The sequence below is a fragment of the Haplochromis burtoni genome, unplaced genomic scaffold (genome assembly GCF_018398535.1).
Source record: "Haplochromis burtoni strain Fernald_Lab_line unplaced genomic scaffold, NCSU_Asbu1 Contig_300, whole genome shotgun sequence".
Lineage (NCBI taxonomy): Eukaryota > Metazoa > Chordata > Actinopteri > Cichliformes > Cichlidae > Haplochromis > Haplochromis burtoni.
The window spans coordinates 484,886-507,840 of record NW_024582661.1 but is presented as its reverse complement, the minus strand read 5'-3'; the positions used below and the strand labels follow the sequence as shown (position 1 = coordinate 507,840).

At 43.9% G+C, this 22,955-nt stretch overlaps 1 protein-coding gene across 6 annotated transcripts in view; it reads left to right on the top strand.

Moving 5' to 3' along the window:
* Positions 1–746: 746 nt before the first annotated feature.
* The window catches only part of LOC102314415 (rootletin), a 24,599-nt gene continuing 2,390 nt past the window's right edge, over positions 747–22,955 (top strand). Inside the window, exons 1-36 of one of the 6 annotated variants that reach the window (XM_005941484.2) lie at positions 748–948; positions 5,008–5,152; positions 5,495–5,621; positions 5,698–5,840; positions 7,084–7,275; positions 7,356–7,433; positions 7,526–7,617; positions 9,911–10,076; positions 10,177–10,283; positions 10,371–10,598; positions 10,819–10,909; positions 10,989–11,075; positions 11,160–11,345; positions 11,593–11,792; positions 11,903–12,085; positions 12,402–12,546; positions 13,349–13,495; positions 13,764–13,994; positions 14,730–14,923; positions 15,003–15,130; positions 15,225–15,394; positions 15,485–15,664; positions 15,865–15,999; positions 16,114–16,257; positions 16,603–16,841; positions 16,925–17,084; positions 17,187–17,354; positions 17,456–17,879; positions 18,133–18,296; positions 18,397–18,517; positions 18,729–18,892; positions 19,291–19,506; positions 20,283–20,507; positions 20,587–20,736; positions 20,871–21,071; positions 21,642–21,773. In XM_005941484.2, the coding sequence (XP_005941546.1) occupies positions 5,090–5,152; positions 5,495–5,621; positions 5,698–5,840; positions 7,084–7,275; positions 7,356–7,433; positions 7,526–7,617; positions 9,911–10,076; positions 10,177–10,283; positions 10,371–10,598; positions 10,819–10,909; positions 10,989–11,075; positions 11,160–11,345; positions 11,593–11,792; positions 11,903–12,085; positions 12,402–12,546; positions 13,349–13,495; positions 13,764–13,994; positions 14,730–14,923; positions 15,003–15,130; positions 15,225–15,394; positions 15,485–15,664; positions 15,865–15,999; positions 16,114–16,257; positions 16,603–16,841; positions 16,925–17,084; positions 17,187–17,354; positions 17,456–17,879; positions 18,133–18,296; positions 18,397–18,517; positions 18,729–18,892; positions 19,291–19,506; positions 20,283–20,507; positions 20,587–20,736; positions 20,871–21,071; positions 21,642–21,773 (5,781 nt within the window). In that variant the 5' untranslated portion in view covers positions 748–948; positions 5,008–5,089. The other 5 variants (XM_042228067.1, XM_042228066.1, XM_005941487.2 and 2 more) reach the window with 5 other exon arrangements.

The following is a 22,955-nucleotide window of genomic DNA, read 5'->3' as shown; positions in this document are numbered from 1 at the left end:
GTTTTAGCATGGGGGGGGGCAGCCAGGACCCTTACTGGATACCACCGGCACGCAGGAATCGAACTTGCAACTCCTGCTCCAAAGGTGTGCAGTAACTACGCTGTCCAGCTGCTTGTTATTTTATATGTATTTATTTTTGTTATTAAAAAGTCGATGAATGGATGGATTGGATGTTAGATATTATTTTGATGCTTTTAAAAGATAAATGTCTCTCATTTTGGTTACTGAATTTTTTTTAAATATTTTATTTAAAAATAATATTGTTTTTATTAAATATATGGGAAAATGGATATGATTGGATGTTAGATATTAAAAATGTCAACTGAAAAAGTAAATGTCATATTATTTTGTTCATTTGAGATGATTATTTAAGAGAGGTTATTTAAAAATATTAATTTAATTCATTTTTTAAATTAAGCATTGGATATGATGATATGACTGGATTTTAGATAGTTAAAAGTGTTATTTTGTTCATTTAAAATTATTATTTATAAGATATTTTGAAATAAAATAATGAAGTGGTTAAATTCTTTAATTTAACCTTGGATAAATGTATATGCTCGGATTTTAGACATTATTTGAACGATAAACATCTGCATCACTAAAACATAAAACACTAAAAAAAAACCCACTAAAAACTAAAACATAAAACACTAAAACATACACACACTTTTTTTTTAAGATACTCGTTTATTTGAGTGAATAACAGCGTTCATTCAAAATGCCAGCGCGTTATGGAGCTCGGTGTGATCATATGATAGACCCGCCGCTGATCTGTATGAACTGGAAGTCCCTCCCCGGAAAAAGCATGGAGAAGATTTCGAAACAAGGCGACCCTGCGTGCAGGGAGCTGACGGTCCGTTTGTAAGTGCCGGGATGAGCTTCGTGCCTGCTTTTGCTGTGTAAAAAGCCCACGCAGAGGAGAAATGGAGAGACGGCAGGAAAACGGTGAGCAGAACGAGCAGCCGAGGAGAGATGTTTATCAGACAGGGAAGCGGATGTTTTCACTGCTAAAGCTGCAGCAAACACGACATGATGTAGGTGTAGATGGTGTTTATATTCAGCCTCTTGTTTCCACAGCAGTCACGATCTCCTCCTCTGATGGTTGGGGGGGCGAAAAAAGTCTCCGTTTAATTTTGGTTGGATGCTGCGCGGCTTAACGTGCAACCATCTCCCTCCTCCAACTCCTCCAACTCCTCAGACTTTTGAAAACTTGGGCGTGTCTTTGTGGATGTCGGTGGTTTCTGTGCTTAAAGAGGATGTTGGCGATGAATCGTTTGGCCGTGTTCTCCTTTATATGCACATAATAAACGAGAAGCGCAGAGGCATCTGCTCAGGAAATCAGTGATTTAAGGTCGGTGCAGAAGTCCCGTTTGTTTAACGTGTGGGGAAGAGCGGACAGTTTGGGGGTGTGTTCGCATTTGGAGATTCAGGATGAACAATTGCGCAGATCGACAGATTTTTAAGGTTTAATTTCACTGAAGTCAGTACCAGTTATTTCCTGTCACACCAGTAGGGGGCGCCAAAGATATGAATACGTTTAAACTGAACTTTTCGTTCCTGGGAAATGAAAATCTTTCATTTATTTCAGATTAGAATACTATGGTTTTACGCCAGCCACTTTATTAGTACACCCTGCTTGTGCGGGACCCCCGCCTTTAGAGCTGCTTTAATTCCTGGTGATCTTAGCTGACAGCAGTGTCTCCTGTCTCCTTCTGCATGTCTTGGTTGGAACAAGTAGTTATTGGAGGTACTGTTGCCTTCCTGTCATTCACCTCCGAGCTCTGGCATCTATGAGGCATCTTCTCCCAGAGAAGTGCTGCTCATTGGATATTTTCTCTTTTTAAATCCCAGAGATGGTTTTAAGGGAAAATCCCAGGAGATCAAAAGTTTCTGTCGCCACATCCAAAGTCACTTTAATCACCTTTGTTCCCCATTCTGATGCCACGTTTGAACATCAGCAGGTCGTCTTGACCGTGTCTATGTGGCTCATTAAACTGAATTACTTTCATGGGGCTGATTAGACATTTGCCTTAAAAAAGGTGTGCCTAATGAAGTGGTCGGTGAACTGGTGTCAGGCGTGACAGCATGACTGATGATGTCACACAACACATCAGTTTTTTGTTGTTTATTCCTGTAAGTTTAAATTTCAGTCATTCAGAAATTTAAGTCAGCATTCACCAAAGTCATTACAGTCCAATGAAACTGTTGTTAAAAAAACAAAATAACTTTTTAATTAAAGGAAATAAAATCAAAGCTAGAGATTTTTTGAGGGGGAAAAACCGCCTAGAACAATGTTATTACCGTGTTATTACAGTCTACTGAGCATTGGGATGTCTAACACACTAAATCAACATCCTCTGGGAAGTGCTGTTTGTATTGCAACATCTATTCAGAACTTCTGAAAAACATGCCCCTATCAAATACTCTTAAAATTATAATAATGAATGTACAAAATTAAAAGTAAGAGTCAAATTACTAAAAACTAAACTAAACAAAAAGACCAACTCTGAAATCTAACTCAAATTAAACTCGATTGAAAATTGAAAAACTCAGAAACTTGGGGGAAAAATCCCTATAATAATAATAAAGCTGTAATAACTTTGAGTTTTGATGTTTATTCCTGTAAGTCCTTTTGTATTGGGGCTTTTTAAGGACATTTAATCTGGTAGTACTCGCTCCCCCAGGGCCCTGTGTGGTTTCAGGGGTTATAGGGTGGAGGGATGGTAATGTGTACTGTAAGAGAAAGTACTCACAAGCATAGAAATGCAAATGTGAGTGTGAGCGGGGAGAGCTGGGTTAAGGCAGAGTGGGGGGTCTGGTTTTGACACAATGATCCTCTTGTCTGTAACCTTGACAATTCAAACGCCACACAGTGCAGCACACACCCCGTCATCTTCAATGCCTGTGTCACAAAGCAAACAACAAAGCAGATGCTTTGTTTAACTTTGTGCTAAAGTTGCTAATGTATTAAAATTAAAAACGTTTAAATGCTAAAAGAAGGAGAAGCAGAAAACAAAGTCAAGTGTAAAGATACGAAATATTTGTGATTTTGTGAATTATTCCCATTACAGCTGCTTGAATGTAAATATATAATAATGGAGAAGATGTTACCTCTTTGCTCCCCCAAAATTCCTGAGCAGGAACAATACCCTTCCCACAGAAAATATTTATCAGAAATAAATTGAAGAAAACTGTGGATACACCATAATGTTGTTACAATCCACGTATTCAGTGGGAGAAATGTTTTGTCACTCATCCAAGTGACTACAATAAATAAATAAAAAATAAATAAAATAAAGTAGATCTGTGAAACGGTACTTTAGTAAAGTATTTTAGTAAATGTACTAACTGTGCATGCTCTCATCCAGTGCACGCTGTGGGTTTTACAGTATTGTAGTCTGATTGCATTGGTGGGAGGGGGGTATCAGTAAGATTCAGTCATGCTGCCCCCTCTGGCTGTACCCCTGCCCTTCAGAAATGAAGAAATACCCCAAACCCACTAGTGTAAAGCTATATCAAGATAACATTTTATACCTTCCCTTTTTTGTTTTTGCAAACACGTATTCATAGTTTCATGAAGCAGATCCAAACTGTGATGACAGTCATCACCCTAACACCAAAAATACTGAACAGCACTAAAAGGAAAACTGAAACTGACTGAGGCAGCATATTTGGTTTTGTCTGGACTTGTCCAAACACTTTTTTAAAAACTACTGACCTTAAATGTTTTTTATGTCGTGTTTAGACTACTTCACTGCATTTCAGAGGAAAATATGACACCCTTATTCTACCATTTAAGTGACAGTCACAACTTTTCAAAGACATAAAAAAAGTCACACACACACATCCATGTGCAGAGCACTTAACACGTAAAAATATAATACAAGTGTAAATGGATAGATCTGATCCTTTTTGTGTCATTAAAACTAAGAAGTGGCACAAATTATCTGGATTAATAATAATAATAATAATAATAATAATAATAATAATAATAATAATAATAATAATAATAATAATATGATTGCAGTGACAAGATGTTATTTGTTATAACTGCTTCTTTGACTGGCAATAATTTTGTACTTTTAATTAACCCCTTAAGCTGGAGGATATTTTTAATTATTTCTATTTTAGTTATTAATTTAAAAAGATCCTTAAAAACACTCAGTAACAGCTGCACTGCAGCACTGCCACTACTTATGCTTAATCGAAACAGGAAATTAGAGAGTAAACTCCAGCGCTTTGGTAGAAACTTATGCTCTGTTGTTTTTTGTTTGTTTGTTTGTTTTTATTTTTAAACCCTCATATTCAAAAAGTGATTGCTGCCGTTTCTGTGGTTGTTTTTTTTATTTTTTTGTAAAGTCCATTCTTTGCTTGTGTTGGTAAATAGACTGTAGTCAACATGATTTATGAAAGGCTCATATCTTGGACAGGTCACTCTGAAATAACCTTTTAGTCTTAATGAGACCTTTGACCTGGATAAATAAAGGCTACATAAAAGTTACCTAAATGAGAGATGTTTCACAGATTTGGGGTCAACAAGTCAGTTGTAACAGACGGTCTGTGTTTTTGGCAGATGATCACTTTTTGGCACGACGCCGTAAAGGAGTTTAAAGATATCTGCTGCTTCTCTCGGTGGGCTCAGGAGTGCCGTAACTATCTGAATCAATATTAACATACTGACGTCACAAAAATCAGGTTAATTGTTCGGTATCTTCTCTCAACTGCGAGGCTCGAGAGTAGCTGGATATCAGTGACGTGTGGAGGGCTCTGAATGTGAGAAGTGGGAGTGTGGTGATAGTGGTGGAGGTGGAGGAGGTGGGGGTGTGCATTTTAAAACCTGCTAATCCTGCTGTCCTCAATCTCTGCCTCCCGGAGGAAGAGGAGGAGGAGGCGACGGGACGGACGCGCACTGCTCCTTTGCGACTAAACTTTGTCGGCTCATACCAAATAAGCAGCTAAGGCTCACAACTGTTTCTTTTTCCCGCTCCTGCTGCAAAGCAACAGACCATCGCTGACACCGTGAAGACGTAGCATTTATTCGGAGTTAATCCTGTTACCCGGAGGATTTTAAATACCTGCCGGTGCGATGAGCGCTGCGGAAAACTCCGCAGAAAGCGACTCCAGCAGTAAACTGGAGTCTGTGATCCAGGTGAGGCTCGCCGGGCCCGCTCCAGCTCACTTGATCATTTCATTAAATGACGCAGGTGTGGGGCAAATAATAGCGGCTCATCTGGGGCGTGCATGCGCTTGTTTCTGTTTGGGAGCAGTTTTGTGTATCTATTGCGCAGCAGTCGTGGTCCTGTGCCTGTCGTGGCACCGTTGGGTTTGTGGCACTTTTCAGACACATTGTTGTGATCGCTCGGTTTCTGTCATGTGTTGGGATTTTCTGTGTTTACAGCCTTATTTCATAGTTTCTCAGCTCTGTGTTGCTGATCTTTCTCTAAACGTCACAAACTAAATAAAAACGGCTGTGCCTGTCCTCCTCCACCAGAGGCTGGAGGAGAGCGTTCTGTCTGAGGAGAAGAGGCTGACAGTCCGGGGTCCTTCACCTGATGCCCCCCCTACATGTCTGCCAGCACGAGTGCGAGAGATTGTGACAAAGAACCTCAGCGACAACGGTGAGTTGCCACAGTCCTCTCTCCTTCACATCAACTCAGTGCCGTCTTTGCCTGACTTTGGCTTTTCTTTGAGCAGCAGGGGCCATGTCCTCGGTCATGTCCCTCCAGGAGGAGAACCGAGTACTGCAGGGGGAACTGGCGAGGTTGGAGGACCTGCTGGCACACAGCAGAGCCGACCGAGACGAGCTCGCCATCAAGTACGGTGCAATCAGTGAGAGGGTAAGGCAAGTCTCCAGGATGCCTGCAAACAGCACTTAGTGGTCATTTTGGTAGAATAGGTTGAGAGGTGGATGGAATCATTATAGCCTGTTAATCTCTTGCGACAAGTTCAAACACTCTTCAGGTGCTCTGGCTTTACACACATTTAAAGCTGAGGACCGTGCCACATTCCCTTTTCCTCATTTATGTGTTTTTTTGGGTCCTTCCTTTGTCTGAGATTTGCTCGTCTCCCAGGTGATGGGGGCTGGAATCAACTGAAGTGGAATGTTGCCATGGCGTCTGTCACCCTGGGTGACTGTAAACAGGGGCTTCAATGGCGAGGGGAGATGCAGTGTTGGGTGGGTGGGTGAGTTGGGTGCTACAGCTCATTTGGGATGGGTTGAACATTACAAAAGGAATAACTGCAGCCTGCTTCCTAAAGCACGAAGAAACTGTGCCGGAGATCGTCCAAAGGAATCTTTTCTCTTTAAAGAATAAATAAATTTATATATGCATATTTTACTCTTGTAGGCTGTTGAGATGCCTGCTGCTTTAATGTCACACATAAAACAACCAGTTTAAAGGAGAGTGTCCACCTTTTATAACTTAATGGACTCATTTCAAAAGTGTATTTAAAGTAATAACTGGTCTCCACTTTGAGATACAGACACTCTGTAGTACTGAGCAGCTGGACTATATGTTAGTATGTGAGTCAGCTTTCTCTTAAATATAACGGAACTAAATGGCGCTCACCCTGTGCTGTTCAAAGTGCCAAAAAAATGATTTATAAACTCAGCAGATGTGCCTCTGTCCAGATGTCACGATCAGGTTACACAAAATAATCCACAAACCTTCTTGTGAAGAGTTTCATTTAAGAGTGAACATCTATGCAGCATAGAAAGAAAGATGTGGCTGAAAACAAAGTTAGTATTTCTTAAGTACTATGACCTCCATTTATGTAGTTTAAATGTAGTATTTTCCTTCATTTTATGCATTCATGAGTGGTTTCACAGGAAATAATCAGGATGTGCCATCAGTGTACGCACAAGCTGTCCAGAACAGCTGTTAAATGGTGAGATGGTTTGGGGAAATTCTGTTTTAAAGTCTGGAAAATAGTTCCCATCTCAAGTACTTAGCTCATTGAGAACATGTATGTAGGTATTTTTGGATGCAGTCCAAACTTGGCAGTGCCATGCAGATCTGTCGTGAAGAAGTGTGAAATTAAACCCGACCCCTTGCCTCTTACCTTTCATTAAAACCACAGCTGGAGCAGGCGCTGCGTTTTGAAACAGGGGACGAAGACCACGATTCACCAGAGTCACGCAGCTTGGCTCAGCAGAATGTGGATTTGCGCAGGCGGCTGGACGAGGAACAGGCGGCCTACAAGCGCAAACTCACCGCATACCAGGAGGGGCAGCAGAGGCAGGCGCAGCTTGTGCAGAAGTTGCAGGCCAAGGTGCGTCTGTTTTATTTCCCTCTTCTGTTAAGTTGTTATTGATGAGGTTTGACTACTGGTGTTATTTCCTGCTCCTTCAGGTGCTTCAGTATAAAAAGAGGTGTGGTGATCTGGATCAGGCGCTGCAGGAGAAGTCATCTGAGTTGGAGAAAAACAGTGTAGGCGACCTCGAGTTTACTGTAAACATAAGGAAGCCGATTTTTATGCGCAGGTTAAAAATAATATGTCCATGGTCATCTTTTGATTTTAGGGTCACAGCGAAACATCGAATGGTCGCCATCAAGATGAAGCAAGCAGCAACCTGGAGGATGCTTTAATCCGTCTGGAGGAGGAACAACAAAGGTGATGCATCATGAGAGAAGAGACATAAAATGATTTAACTGTAAACCTGTAACGTCCTCAGACTGTTGAAAAGTATCAGTGCACCCAAACCAGAGATAACTCAGAGAAAATTCAATATTATTTATATAGTGCCAAATCAAAAAAAAAGGTAAAGATCCTGCAATATTAGAGAGAAAAACCCAACAATCAACCAGAGTAAACATCTGGTTAGACACCATGCTTTTAAAATTATTAGGGTTGAGTACAATAACCTCAGTTTTATCTGAAATTACAAGCAGAAGAGGTCATCCAGATCTTTGCTCCTTTAAGACATTCACACAGTTTAACTAATTGGTGTGTGTTATCTGGCTTCATGGATAGATAAAATTGTGTGTCATCTGCATATCAGTGAAAATGTATGCTATACCTTGCCTAAGGGAAGCATGTATAATGTAAACAGAATTGGTCCTAGCACTGAACCCTGTGGAACTCCATAATTAACCTTAGGGAGTGAAGAGGACCATTTACATGAACAAATTGGAGTCTATGAGATAGATATGATTCAAACCACCTCAGCACAGTACCTGTAATACCTACAGCGTGCTCTAATCTCTGTAGTAAAATGATGTACAATATTAAGCTGTCAAATCAGAATCATTCGTAACCTCCACTAAAGCTGACGAGCTCTGAAACCTGTCAGGAACTCTTCAAATAAGCCATTCCTCTGCAGATGATCAGTTAGCTGTTTTACAACTACTATTTCAAGAGTTTTAAAGATAAAAGTTAGGTTGGAAATTGGCCTTTAATTTGTTAAAACAGCTAGCAGTGGTTTAATAAGTGTCATTGTAAAGAATTGTGGCACGTAGCCCATAAATAGTAACAGAAACATTAAAACCTGCACTAACACCATTTTTTTATGTCAAACTTTTTTTTTTAATTTTTTTTTTTTTTTTTTTTTTTTAGCAAAGTCTAAGAGGAAATTATTTAACTGGTATTTAAATAACACATTTACACTGTGACCCACATTTATGACAGCTGTGGTTGTGGGGATAGAGTGAGATGTCTGCTAATCAGAGGGTCAGGGTTCAGTCCCGGTGTTGAAATGTGTCTAAATTAGTGTGCTAGCTAGGTAAAGCTACTTTTGTCTGCTCCTTTATTCACAAGGAAGCAGCTTAGCAGGTTTCTACGCGTGTCTCATTAGGCAGATTTGTTACACCAGACGCCTGTCCTTAACCCAAAATGACTTGTGACTCCTGCTGGGATCAAACCAGAGACTGCTGCTCTATAGAGGCACTGTGTGTGTCTGTGTGATTGTTAAAAAGTGTTTAAGAGAGCGGGACAAAAAGCTTTATTAATGTAAGTGTGGCCTATGATGTAGCAGCACTTTGAGTAGTATGAGCAGAAGACGACTGTATAAGTCTGTTTACCACAAGCATTCATACAGTGCTTTATTTTGTGCACTTCAAGCGAGTTGTCTCTATCACACTCACACCTCAGTGGCTGTATCCAGGACAGTTTTCGGTTCATTTCATCATCTTGCCCACATCTTGCCTTCCAATTATTAGTTGAACCTCCTGAGCCACAGCTAGGGTTGCACTGACTCTACAATGCTCTCAGTGCAACTTGAGCACCGGCAGTTTATTTAAAAAACTTAAATTCAGTAAGGTCGTCCTCTGAGATCAAATTCTGCTTTTGGGAACATCACACTATGATAGCTCCCTTTGAAGCTGCAAATAAATGTATATGGATTTATTACTTTAATTTTACATATGCAACAGTCTTTAAAAATGAATTTAATCAACTTATTCTTGTTTTGTTTTGTTATTGTAAGGATCGATGGACAGAATTGATATGGATGGTATTGCACTCATGCAGGAACAGCGTATTTTCATGGCCTGTGTATAGCAGATATGAATAGTTATCTAACTGCCAACATAAGCTGTTGGCCAGTTAGTCCACTGAGTTATTATTTTTAATTCTTTTTATTTAGGGACTGAAGAGTTTAGTGAGACATTTTTGCACTTGCAGCCAAAACTATTTTTACAGAAATGAGTCATGAGCTCATCTGTGATTGTGCTCCGTTGTAATTTGACTTTAACTTTTACACCAAAAACATAGGAAATATGAGAGTGAGCAGCCTTTTTTTAAAACCACGCAGACTCTAGGATTTCATGAATTCAGTCATGTATTATACCAAACATCTGCAGGCCTGATCAATCTTCTCCTTTGCGTTTTATTTAACCACTTTCTTTGTAAACAGCTTCAGCCTGAACTGCGTGTGTTATATTTGAGTGTTTCCATGTTGTGACTTCAGGAGCAGCAGTCTGTCTGCAGTGAATGCAATGCTGAGAGAGCAGTTGGAGCAGGCTGGTTTGGCCAACGAGGCTCTCAGCCAGGACATCCGCAGGCTCACTGCTGATTGGACAAAAGCCAGAGAGGAGCTAGAGCAAAAGGAGTCTGACTGGAGGAGAGAAGAAGAGGTGGGAGAGGGATGCTTCTTAAATATTAAAAGGAAATTCAGGAAAGTCTAAATTCAGAATAATCATTACTCGTTTTAATTTCCTTTGGCCTCCTGTTCAGTCTTTCCACAGCTACTTCAGCAGCGAGCACAGCCGACTGCTGACACTGTGGCGACAAGTGGTCGGGTTCAGGAGGCATGTCTGCGAAATGAAGAGCGCCACTGAAAGGTAAACTTTGTTCTCCTCAGTCTTATTTTATCTTTTGACTCGTGTTTTGTCTCTCACTCCTTCCCGCCTCTCTCCAATCTCCCGCAGGGACCTGTCAGATATGCGTAATGAGCTGGCTCGGACGTCCCACTCTGCTCAGGTGTCCTGGGCCGGTCTGTGTGCCACGCTGCAAAGTCGGGAGGGAGGAGCAGTTCTGGCTCTGGAGCAGGAGAAAGCTCTGAGGGTTCAGCTGGAGCAGCAGCTGAGAGGTCGAGTGGCAGAGATGATGAGCTTTCAGAGCAGAATGGATGCAGAGAGAAGCGAGCTCAACGTCAGGTCAGGGTGCCGAGCCGTCCTGCAGGCTTACAGTCGTATAAGTTGTTTTTAATCGAGTTGTCCAACAGGAGGAGCTAGTAAAAGTCCCCATTGTGTAACAGCAGGAAGACTTCCAGCACTTTTCATTTAAAACAACAAGAACTGACTCAAAGTGCAAAACTAAAGCTCCTTTTTACCGTCCGTGTGAGTTTAATTTCATATTGTCTGTTTTCGTTCTCAGGTTGTCCGATTTGGTGCGAGAAGGGGAGAGACTAAAGGGACAAATTGAAGAGCGTGACAGAGAAATTGTGACACTAACGAGGAAGCTCGAGGTGAGACACCAGTCACGGAGGCCATAATGGTTTCATACTGGTCTGCTTCATGCGCTTCATGTGAATCATTTCCCTTCAGGAGCAGAGCGGCAGTGATGAGACTGACATGCAGATGATGAGGACTCACACTGAGATGCTGTTAGACACACTGCGGGACATCGCTCAGGTAAACAACACACACATTTTTACATCAGCTGATTTCTCAGTGGGAACCCAGATGGAAGGGCTTCATTTTAACCTGCGTTTACAGACGGTTTCAGCAGACGGAGAGTCGTCATCGTCAGAAGCAGATCAGGACAATTCTGGGGCTCTGATTCGTGACTCTTTCCCTCGAAGGCCGTCCTCTCCCACTCGACCCTCCTCGCTGTCTCCTCTCCCAGAGGCGGCGCTGTCTGCTCTCCGCTCTGCAGTCACAAACAAGACACTCCAGCTGCAGGTGACATGTTAATCTACAAACACAAAGGACCGCACACAAACATGGAACTCTCTGACAGAGGTCACCGATTTTATTTGCCCCCCTTTTCTGGATGTTTAAGACAAGCTAAACGACTTAAAAATCAATGAAGCTCAGACATTAAGTGCTAAAATCTGTGGTGAAACTTTAAAATCTTTCATGTTGTAGGTGCTGTATCCTTGTAACACCGTCATCATCATTCCCTCCACTTGTCCGGTTGTGTTTGCAGGATGTTCGAAGCCGTCTGCTCTCTGCTCAGTCGTCTGTGCAGCAGTTACGAAAACAGCTTTCTGAGTCCGAGTCGGCTAAAAGAGACGCAGAACAGAGAAGCCAAACTCTGCAGCGGGAGAGGGACGCCGCTCAGAGAGAGAGAGAGGCCGCGCTGCGAGAACGGGACCGTGTGAAGCAGGAGAGAGACACGCTGGCCAGGTTTGCCAAACTTCGCCTACAAAACCCGGCTCGAGACCCAACAGTGCATTTATCCTCAACTCTCCATTATATTCTCACATGCACACACACACATGTGGTGAATGTTGCAGCGAGAAGGTGAGCCTGGAGAAGACGGTGCAGGCAGCGCAGAGCAGCAGCCAGCTCCTGCAGATGGACTGCGAGAAGCTTCAGCTGACCGTGGCGTCCGTGCAGCGAGAGCGAGACCACGAGAGGGAGGAGAAGGAGGCTGCCGTGCAGGAGAGAGACCGGGCGAAGGCAGAGACGCTGAGGGTGTAAGCTGGCTAATTCGTAGAGGTTAAGTGAATGTGATGTGGGCACTAATCCACACGCTGCACATGCTCACAGTGTGCCATTCAAAAGATCTGCATCAGCTTCCTCTACATAAGCATCTCAGTCATTAACAAACTCCTCCCTGTACAGCCCCAACATCTCATTTACAGCTTTTGTGTAAAAGTTTGACTCTGTTCACAACTATTGTGCTGTCCAGTCGTCCCTTCCTGCAATAGAACAACAAGCTTCACACACTAACAGATACACACCAAGAGTCCTGCCTGATTTTCAGTGAACAACACGTGTTGCCTCAAACAGACAGAAGCAGTTGGATCAGAGCGAGAGTCGAGCCTCTGCTCAGCGTGGCGAGTTGTCTGCAGTGAGGGAGACTCACCAGCAGGGGGAGGTTCAGAGGCAGCTGCTGGAGCAAGAAAAAACACAGCTGTCTGAGGCGCTGGCTCGGGTAAGAAAATAGTAATAGTCTGTGTATTTGTCAGAGGTGAAACGCTACTAGAGTACTGCCAAAGTGCAAGGGAGCGACACTCTGCCACTTTTTTGTTTTGGATGTATTTGTTGAGAGGAAATTAAAGTTAGTCCATTCAAATTCAGTTGTCAGTTTCAAGGTTTTTCATGCGAGAAAGTTAATGAAGGCAAAACGAGTGGTGGAAGTGTTCATGATATTAAGGTGCAGATTTAGTAGCAGTGTCCCAAAAACAATAGAGCATGCTTCTTTCAGCGCTAAATGTAATGTTAGACTGTGTGTTGCAAATATCAGTAAATCAAGTATTTTAAATATTTTCCCTCTGATGTTTTGTGAAAAGGAAAATCCTACAAATACATTTGCAATAAGGCCACTAAACAACCTGCAGTGTCTACGGCTTTCAGCTCCAAAGCTGATGCTGCACGTCATCAGACAACAGCTTTGTAACGAGTTATACGATTATTTTTGCAGCTGACCTCATAAATATATTTTTAGGAGTTTCCCTTTCGAAGCGCTGACTGTACGACTGTACATGTCGTCTGTGACACAGATTTCAGGTTTTTGAATAGTTTGTCTTGAAGCAGCACTCCTCTGGAGCTCCTGCCTCCACCTGAGCTGTCTGATGTAACTAAAATTCAGAAGACTTTATGTTTTTAAGTTTAGTCAGACATTTTATTCAGTTATTCTTGAAAACTTTCAGATAAACTTGTGGTGCAATAGCCCGACTGATGCGCTCGACTGTTTAAACAATTAGCACCTGTTTGACCGTGATTCTTCCCTCCAGGCTGAGAGCAAAAACACGGAGCTCTGTCTGCTGCTTAACAAGCTCCAGTCTGAGGATGCAGCTCTCAGAGACTCTCTGGCAAAGATGGGCAGCATGAACGAGGGTCTGGCACAGGACAAAGCAGCCCTGAACGCCTACATCCTCAAGGTAAGGGAGCTGCAGTGCTATTTAAAATCTCCACATATGTAGTTTCAAGCCCATTTGATATGAAATACTCTTGTGTCTCTGTGGACGAGAGTTAATGCCAGTGTAAACAGAGTAATGTAGTTAGATTCAAATTCAGGTGTTGCCAAACTGTGATTGGTGTGCGTCATCACCCATTTTCATCCCAGCCGAGTAAAATAAACAAACCTGTTCTAGATTTTAAGAGGTTTTCAGGCCTTTAATGTGACTTGCTCTCACCTCTGTGTCTAAGCTCGAGGAGGAGAAAGCCGTCCTGCAGGCTCAGAAACGTGACGCTGAGCAGGAAAAGCTGACCATCAGAGATGAGCTGGTCCGGCTGGAGCAGGACAGGCTGGAGCTGGAGTCCGCCCGCATCACACTGCAGCAGTCGCTGCAGGATGCCGAGCTAAGCCGCGTGGGGATCGAGGTTGAGCTCCAGAGTCTCAGGGCTGAGAGACTTAAGCTGCAGGAGAAAGTCACCCAGGTACAACTACACATTACATCATTTCCACTCTGAGAGCACTTTAAACATGCCTTGAATGATGGATGTTGCATTCCTGTGCTCATTGTCTTGTAAATAAGAGAACACAGGAAGATATTTCCTGTTTGTAAAACACCGGTGTATTACCAAAGCTTGGTTAAAAAAGTTGTTTGCAACATGGGCCTAAAGCTTTATTTTGAATGACCCAAAAATAAAGGCAGATAATACGACCACATGACTGATTTCTCACCTCAGTTATTTTAAAAACACATTTAAAAAAGGAAAGGAAAGTTTTTAAATCAGACAAACTGTTGGTTAAACTTTGAAACCCAGAAGAACGCAGCAGAGGAGAGACGTGTGTCCGGTGTGTGCAGGTTGGTTTTTGCAAGGTTGATGAGAGACCGCTCACATACGACACTGTGACATGCAGTACCTTTTCTGTTTTTGAATCATCATGTACTTCACACTAATTATAAATAAAAGTGGGCCTTGATATAAACCATGAAGCTGTCTGATATAACAGTATGAAGGTGTTTCAGCTCCTCTCTTCTTAAGGCTTTTGAAAGCCGTTCTCTGATTGGCTGAACTTTGCAAAGAGAGCTGTGGGCCTTAAATGACAGTGACAAGTACATCTCGTATAACTGACATAACAGAAACTGGGTGTTTATAGGACTCTGAAGTCTGAGCTTTTGGCTCACAGAGGTCACTTAACTGACCTCATCATTTTGTACTCGACAGCTTTGTGGCGAGGTGACCTCTTTGGGTTCTGAGTTAAGTCTCGCTAGAGGAGAAGGCCAGAGGAACGAGGTGGCCTTGGAGGAGGTCGGCCGCAGTCAGGCAGAGCTGGCCCGGGACAAAGCGGCCCTCGTGGTTCAGCTGACAGCATCTGAGAGGGAGAACGCCATGCTGTCTGAGGAACTGGCTGCTTTCAGGTATGTTTGGTTTCAGACTTGGTTAATTACTCAAAAGTGCTCAGCGCACGTGTGTGTAAGTTGTGGTTGTAACCTGCAGGTCGGAGCGTGAGTCCCTGGAGACCAGCCTGTTCGAAGTGCAGCAGCAGCTCGTTCAGGTGGAAACTCGCAGAGAGCAGCTGGAGACAGAGAACCAAACCCTCAGAGTCCGCTGTGAGACGGCTGCAGGTGAGAGGAGACGTTGTTTTTTATAATTAAAGATAATAAAAGTTGGTCAATAACAGGAAAGCGTTGTATTTGTTTTCCTGATTGTGATTTCCAGCTGAACTGAGGCGCGTTCGCTCAGACGGGGAGATTGCGTTGGCCCAGGCTGAGCGGGAGAAGCAGACTCTGAGTCAGACTTTAAATGCGGCACAGCTGGAGGCGCAGCAGGCCTTGCGCAAGGCCTCCTCTGAGCATCAGGAGGAGGTGGAGAGACTGGTCTCAGAAAAGGTGAGTGGGTTCAGTGGATCACTGTTAGTTTAAATGCTATTTGTATGAATGTTTTTACACTTGGATGAATGTCATCATGGTGTTTTGCAGGAAGTTGTGCGGCACAGCTTGCTGATGGAGCATGAGGTCACGCTGAGAAAGCTCAGGCAGGAGATGGAGGATCAGCTCAGCAGAGCAAAGAGAGAAAAAGAGGAGCTGCAGGATGAAATGCGGACTCTGCAGCACGATAGAGATCAGTGTCTCCTCCAGGCTGAGACGGAGAAACAACAGGTCTGATCCCAGCCTGTGAAACTATTCAGCATCTAGAGCTGTATTTATGCATTAGATAGCATGTGTCATTTAAATCTTTGGTTTAAAACAGATTTCTTAAAATAATGTCTTTGTTAGAAATGCCAGCATGGCTCAGGCTGTTCTTTCCCCCCTTTTTAAACTTTGTTTTAGTGTTAACCAGACATTTTCTGTCCTCCCAGGCTCTTTCCTTGAAGGAAGCAGAGAAGACGGTTTTGTCTGAGCGGGTTTCCAGCCTGCAGGCTGAACTGTCAGCTGCAGCCCTCGAGACCGAGCGAGTGGCCAGAGAAGCAGCTCATTACAAAGAGCAGGAACAGGTGACGGGAGGAAACGTGGAGGGTTTCACTTCCTCTCCTGATTTGTATTTTGTTGCTGTTGTCGAGGCACGAATGAAAGATTAACTACAGCATCACCCTGTTTGTTTTTCTCAGATCAGAGTCGGCGCTCTGACCAGCGAGGTGTTGGAGCTTCGCTCTCAGCTGGAGGATGCAGCCTCTGCTCGTGAGAGGGAGCTCCACAGTCTACAAGAGACATGTACTGATCTCCGCTCGCGTGCTGACATCGCTCTCAAAGAGGTAGATCATCCTCTACAAGAGCCAAAATGCATAATATCAGATACCAACATCCTAACATATACCTGGTTTCCACTGATGTGCCGAACCATGACTTGATGGCCCACATTTGAACGGATTTGAGAAACAAGAAGTTAGAAAATAAATTGCTATAAAAAGAAGATCAAAGCGAGGAGAATCTGCCACTGGCCATCAGTGTTTACAACTTTTTGGCATCTGTGGAAGGTTGTAGATATGGGCAGAGGTCAAATATGAAAACATAAAACAGTTTAATTAATTTGTTTTCATGCTGCAAACAAACAAATGTTCTGTCCAGTGACCTCATTTCATCTGATTTTCACCCACCAGCTGGAGCAGTGCAGAGCCGCCCTCGCAGCCACAGAGGAGAGCCGAGACCAGCTGAGGCGGGACTTGTTGGAGACTGAACGCCGCCTGAACCAAACTCAGGACTCAGCAGAGAGCTACAGGAGAGAGGGCACAGAGCTGCGCCGTGGCTTCAGTGATGTCACCAAGGAGAGAGAGGCTCTCAGCCAATCAAATACTTACCTGAGAGAAACTCTGCGAAGTGCAGAAACTGAAAGGATCAGGTATGCATGAGATTGGCAAAGTAACCAGGGACAGAGACACAGAGTAGATGAGATGTGTAAGCAGTGTGTGTGTGTTTTGTTAGTGTGAAGCGACAATGTGAGGAGAAGGAGCAAAAGCTGTCTGTGCTGGGGGAGAATTTGTCTTCCACTCAGAAGGAGGTGACAGAGCTGCGGAGCTGCCTGAGAGAAGTTGAGAGATCACGACTGGAGGCTCGGCGAGAGCTGCAGGAGCTCCGCAGACAGGTCAGGCATGCAGTCATCTCTCTCACATCTGAGCACAACCTGGGAAATATGTTGCACACAGTTTTGCCTCTAAATGTAAATTTTCCTTTTGTCTGGCTCCAGCTGAAGGTCCTGGATGGAGAGAAGGAGCAGAAGGAGAGGGAGGTGGCAGAGCTGCAGACTCGCCTGTCGCTGGAGGAGCAAAGAGACGAGGAGAGAGGAAAAGAGGTTTTCACCCTCAAACAGAAGCTGGCTGAAGCCGAAACAGCCAGAGAGTCCCTCAAGAAAGAAGTGAGAATGGAGCAAAGTGAAGAAATTTCCAGCTCTTTGTTAATCTTGCTGTCTTCAGTGCTTCACTGCTGTCTCTTCTGTCTTTTTTTATGTTAATGCAGCTTTCCATGACTCAGAAGCGTCTGCTTGAGTCTGAGTCGGGCTGGCGCAGCTGCGAGAGAGAGCTGACCGCTCAGCTGCAGGAGGCTCGAAGCTGCGAGAAGAAGCTTCAGGACGAAGCTAAGAACTTGTCCCTGCGTGCTCAGACGGCCCAGGACTCCGCCGCTCACTGCAGCCTGCAGCTGAGCGAGGCGCAGGGCCGGCTCGCCGCCACTGAGTCGGAGCTGACCCGAGCCGAAGCCACGAGGAGGGACCTGGAGTTTCGTCTGAGCAGCCTGCAGTCGGCGCTGACGCGGACGCTGGGCATTGGAGCGAGTGGCAGAGGACCCAGGGGGAGGAGCCCAGGAGGGAGCTCCACATCACCTGGCAGCATGTCGCGCCACCACAGCGTCTCACCTCTGCGCTCCTCGCTGTCGCCTCCTAAAGGTGAGAAGCAAACACGAGGCCTTTGTTTCATTATTGTTGCAAAGTGTATTTAGCTCGAGGACAGGATGTTTCATCACTCTGATAAAAAATGACTCCAAGACTCTTCAAATTTTAGAAAAATTACTGCTTACTGACACTCATAACGAATAACATGAGGAATTACTTTTTGCTGGTCTTGTCTGTAGCATTATAAGAACCCTCCTTCACTCCTTCAGCTATCTCAGCGTAACATCTTTCTGTTTCTCCTGTACAGAAATTCGAGGAAGCACCCCTGACAATACTTTGGGCTCAGGCGCTGTATCTCCTGAGAGAGGGGATACACCGGTGCCTCTTCTTCAGTCAGAGCTGGACTCCGAGACTGTGCGAAGCGGTCTCAGAGACTTCCTCCAGGAGCTGCGTGATGCACAGAAAGAGAGGGTAACGGGGCTGCGCGGCACGAAAATGACAGTACATAATAACTCGAGGATAATCTATTTGTTTGTGTAGCTCAAGTCTTTGTTTATTGCTAATTTTGAAGGATGATGTCCATTGCCAGCTGGGGTCTGTGCAGCGGGAGCTGGAGGAGCTGAAGGTGGAGCGGGACTCTGCTATGAGTCGACTCACTCAGCTGCAGTACTCCATGCAGGAGTACCAAGAAGGTTAGAGAGTTTACCCAAGTTGTTTAGAAAGAAGGAGATTTTAGATGAGCTCAGGGAAACTTTTCGCTTTCAACAGTCTGCTTGTGTCAAACTCTGAAATAACCTTCATCTGCACAATGAAGGCAAGCTGCCCAAAACGCATTTCTGAGTAGAATTAAAATTAAGTCCGATAATCTACTGCAGGCTGTGTTGTTTGGATGTCTCATTATAGGGAAGCGTGGACTGGATGAGCGCCTCACCACCACCCAGATTTTGCTCCAGCAGCAAGAGGAGGCGGTGAGGAGAGGAGACAGAGAGCGGCGAGCTCTCAGCGACCGGGTGAAGGATTTAGAGCGAGCGCTGCAGGCCTCTGAGACGGATAAGAAGCACATACAGGTACTCCATGTTTTGTGTTGTCACTCACACAGCAGTGATCCCAGCTCGGCTACAGTCAACATATGGTAGCGCAACAGAAGGGCAATAACTGGAAGCGTGCACTGTCGACAAATGTAATAACAACAGATGCTGGTGCACACTCAGTGTTGCACCACCTGTGGAGTCCCCTGCCAGCTCTCCATATGTTTGTTTTTAATACCAGCACCTTTCAAAATGATTCACCTTCTGGGCTGTGTGTGCTACTGAGTGAATCTTTTATCTGTTGTATTTTTTAGAACAAACGTATTGAGAAGACAAGGAGATTGTTGAGCTGTGGCTCCTCTCTGTTTCTAATTGTCTGTTCAAACATAAGTGAACGTAGACTTAATATGACCCTTCTCCTCCATCCATCTCTGCAGGATCAGTTAAATAAGCAGCGTGCTGCCGAGATCCGCCTGGAGGTGGAGAGGAAGCGCCTGCGGGAGGCGCTAGAGGCAGCTGAAGCTCGCGCCACCAGGGTGGAGCTGGGGAGGCGCAGTCTGGAGGGGGAGCTGCAGAGACTCAAGCTGAGCCTGGGAGACCGAGAGGCAGAGAGTCAGGCCTCCCAGGAGCGCCGCGACTCTCTCGTCAAACAGGTACAGAGCTGTTTATTTATGACTCATGATCAGCTTAATGCGATTAGTTGGGCCTGAGAATTTCCTTCTAATACAGGAGATTTAATGTCACTGATCAGCTGGTGAACATTTAATTATGATTTAAGGCTGTTATTTATTCTTATAGTCTGCCATTTAGCCAGACTGATGTACACTATAGTGTTTACATATACAAATAAAGCAACGACTTAAATACAAAAACATCAGAATTAAAAACTTAAAATCTAAAGAAACAAAGCAATCAGTGTCAGTAAAAGTTACCTTGAATTCATAAAAGTCCCATTAACTAAATAAAAGAGATATAAGATGGATTTAGATTAACAGATTTTGCAGAAAGCGCACCAAGAAATCTTAGAAACAGTGCTGCTCTGTCTCCTCAACCATAGTCGACATCAGGTGAGATCTGCAGCTTCTTTTTACAGCTCGCTGACCTGCAGTCGTGCAGCCGGGGCTGATGTCCTTGAGATAAAAAGCTTTGCTTTGGGGGGCAGCCTCTGCTCTGTCGCACCGTGGATATGTGAAAACTAGTTTCAGTTAATCCACCACTCACTCCTGGTTTCTGTTTCCAAGGAAACATTATTAGTTGTAGTGATTATTCACTAAAATAAAAGCATTATGCAGCAGCTGCACTTTATAGTTGCCGTCCTGGTCGCTGCACTACATTTGACAAAAAGCAGCACTGAAATCTCAATTTGATTAAAAGAAAAACTGTTTTTTTTGTTTTGGCCTGAAATAAACTGGTTTTGTACTAATTGCAGGTTACTGAAGGAGAAGCCCGCGTAGCTCTGCTGCAGAGAGAGGTGGAGATGCTGAGCCAGGCTCTGCTCAAATCTCAAGAAGGTGAAACTTTACTCAGAGAAAAAATCACTTCTCTCAACCAGACGATTCAGGAGGCGGCGGCCCTTCAGAGCAGCACACAGGGTCGTATGGCTGCCCTGCAGAAGACGCTCAGCATGGCTGAACAGGACAGAAGGCTCCTGCAGGTGAGAGAGAAAACAAAGGGCTTCAAACAGCGTGGCTCAGATGTGAATGTTGACGTGAGAATTATTCTATGCTGTTAAGGAACAAATGGATGCATCCCGAGCGTCATTAGCTGAGGCGAGGAGAAACACGGCCACCCTCACTGAGCGCGTGCAGAGCCTGCAGACCGAGCTGACCGAGAGTGAGCTGCGGCGAGAAGAAGTAGAGTCTGAGCTGAAGAGCGCTCAGGAGGTTAGAGACAAACAGATCGCCAGAGACGCTCGTCCACCTGCAGGGCTGCCGATCTGAAGCTGTAAAAGAGTAGATTCTGCACAATGCTGAACTCAGGCTGGTGTTCTTGATAGATTTCTGTCTTCCTCCGTCAGGCTCTGCGACAGCGCTCAGCCAGTCTTGCGGAGGCTCAGCGCAGCGCCCAGTCGGCTCAGACAGAGCGGGCCGCTGTGGAGGAGCGGCTACGTGCGCTGCAAAGAGCAGTCGCCATGCTGGAGACGGAGAAAAAAGATGCAGAGAGGCAGGCTGTGAGGCTGGAGAAAGACAAGAACGCACTGAGAAACACACTGGACAAGGTCAGCGCTGTGTCAACACGTGTTTGTTTCTTTGTTTGTTTTCTTTGTGACCATCTGACATTAAAGATATTAGATTTATATGCCAGTTAAGATTCAAAATGGCCTGCAGAGCCTTATAGCTACACCACACACGCTGATGCATTAAAATTACTTTTAAATAAAATATCAAAACAGCCTGAGAGAAATAAAATGTTAAAAACGTCAGATAAGTACGAGCTCCTCTACAAAATTGCCTCCAAGCAAATTCTAATTGCATGATATCATTTATATAAATCATTATAAAAACATGAGAAGTTGATTCTTTTAGTATTCTAATAAATATTTAATATTTACTTTCCTTCATTTAAATAAATGTTTCCAGAAATTCTGAATAAGATATGACATTTATACACATATAAAGTGTTTCCTTTGTCTCTTAAACTATAGAACTGCACAAAAACACCGCTCACATACTGTGTTCGCCATCTTGGATGAGTGTTTTAGTCACCACACCACCACACCAGCTCGCGTTCCCGTTTTGAACGGCTTGCTTCGCTGTTGTTACATGTCCATGGTTACATTTTTCATCAGGTTGAACGTCAGAAGCTGAAGTCTGAGGAGGGCACGATGCGGCTGTCTGCAGAGAAGAGTCGCCTGGATCGCTCTTTAAACACAGCCGAGCAGGAGCTGCAGGAAGCACAGCAGCAGATACTGATGCTGCAGGTAGGGAACGGCCGCTGATGGAGGCAAAAGACGACCAAACTGCTGCCGAATCCTGCTGAAAGATTTTGTTTACTTAGATGTGGCTGGATACGTCTACTGGAAGTGAGGGTTTGTGCAGAAAGAGCGGGCGAGAAGAAAGCCAAGCAGATGTTTCACAGTGACAAAATAAACCTGAGTTCTCGACTTGAGCAAGGAGCTTAAAAAGAGTTTAAAATGATTTTTTTAACATGCAAGGTGACATAAATGTGTAATAATCTACATTTTTCCCATGGATGTAAAAAACAAGATTAGTTTTAATGTTATATTGTAAAGTTTAAGTTCATAAAGTGACATCTGAGTAATTTTCACAGATAACCAAACGACTGGACCAAAGACATGAGATAGTTTTGGGAAAGCTTCATTTTAATGATGCTAAAGTCTTAACTATGTTTTTCTATTTACCACAGACATGCCAAAAACAAGCAAATAAATTAAGCTGCAGCGGGTTTTGGAGGAATTTTGAAACGCTCATTAAAGTTGTTTATTTCAGGCCGGTTTAACATTTCAGACTTCTCCTCTTTTCTCCTCATTCAAGCCAAACTTTTCCCAAGCTGCAGAAATGTGCTTTAACCGTCGCAGTAAATCCCAAAGCTTTAACGTTCGCTGCAGAGTTTTAAAAACTGTGAGGCTAACGGCCGTGTTTGGAGTCTTTTTTTTTGTTGCGTATTCTTCGATTGCTGAAGTCTTAAAAAGAGGAAAACACTTTGTGTTGTGTGACCTGATTCCTGCTGGAGGTTTGTTTGCGTGAACCATCACTGATTTGGTGGAGGACTTTAAAAGTCTCAGGTGTCACTAGATACCAGATAATTTCATTTCTTTGAATTTACTTTTTCTAGTTCACAGATCTGGAATCAGATTTGGACATGACTTTATTAGACTATTATTTATGTGACGTCTTCTTTCATTAGGATGATTCACTTTTCCCGCATTTTGTCTTGCAAATGACACACAGCTTGTAGTTGACCTTGTTGGACAGCTGTTTTACATGTTCTTAGACAGGCTCACTGCAGCGCTCCAAACGATATGCTTTATTATCTTTTTTTTTTTTTTTACTCTGTTGTAACTCCGTCCATAAAACTCCAGTCGTGTTGGCTTTCCTCCAGATGTTCTGTTCCTCTCCTTTTACATTTGGTTGTCTTCCCG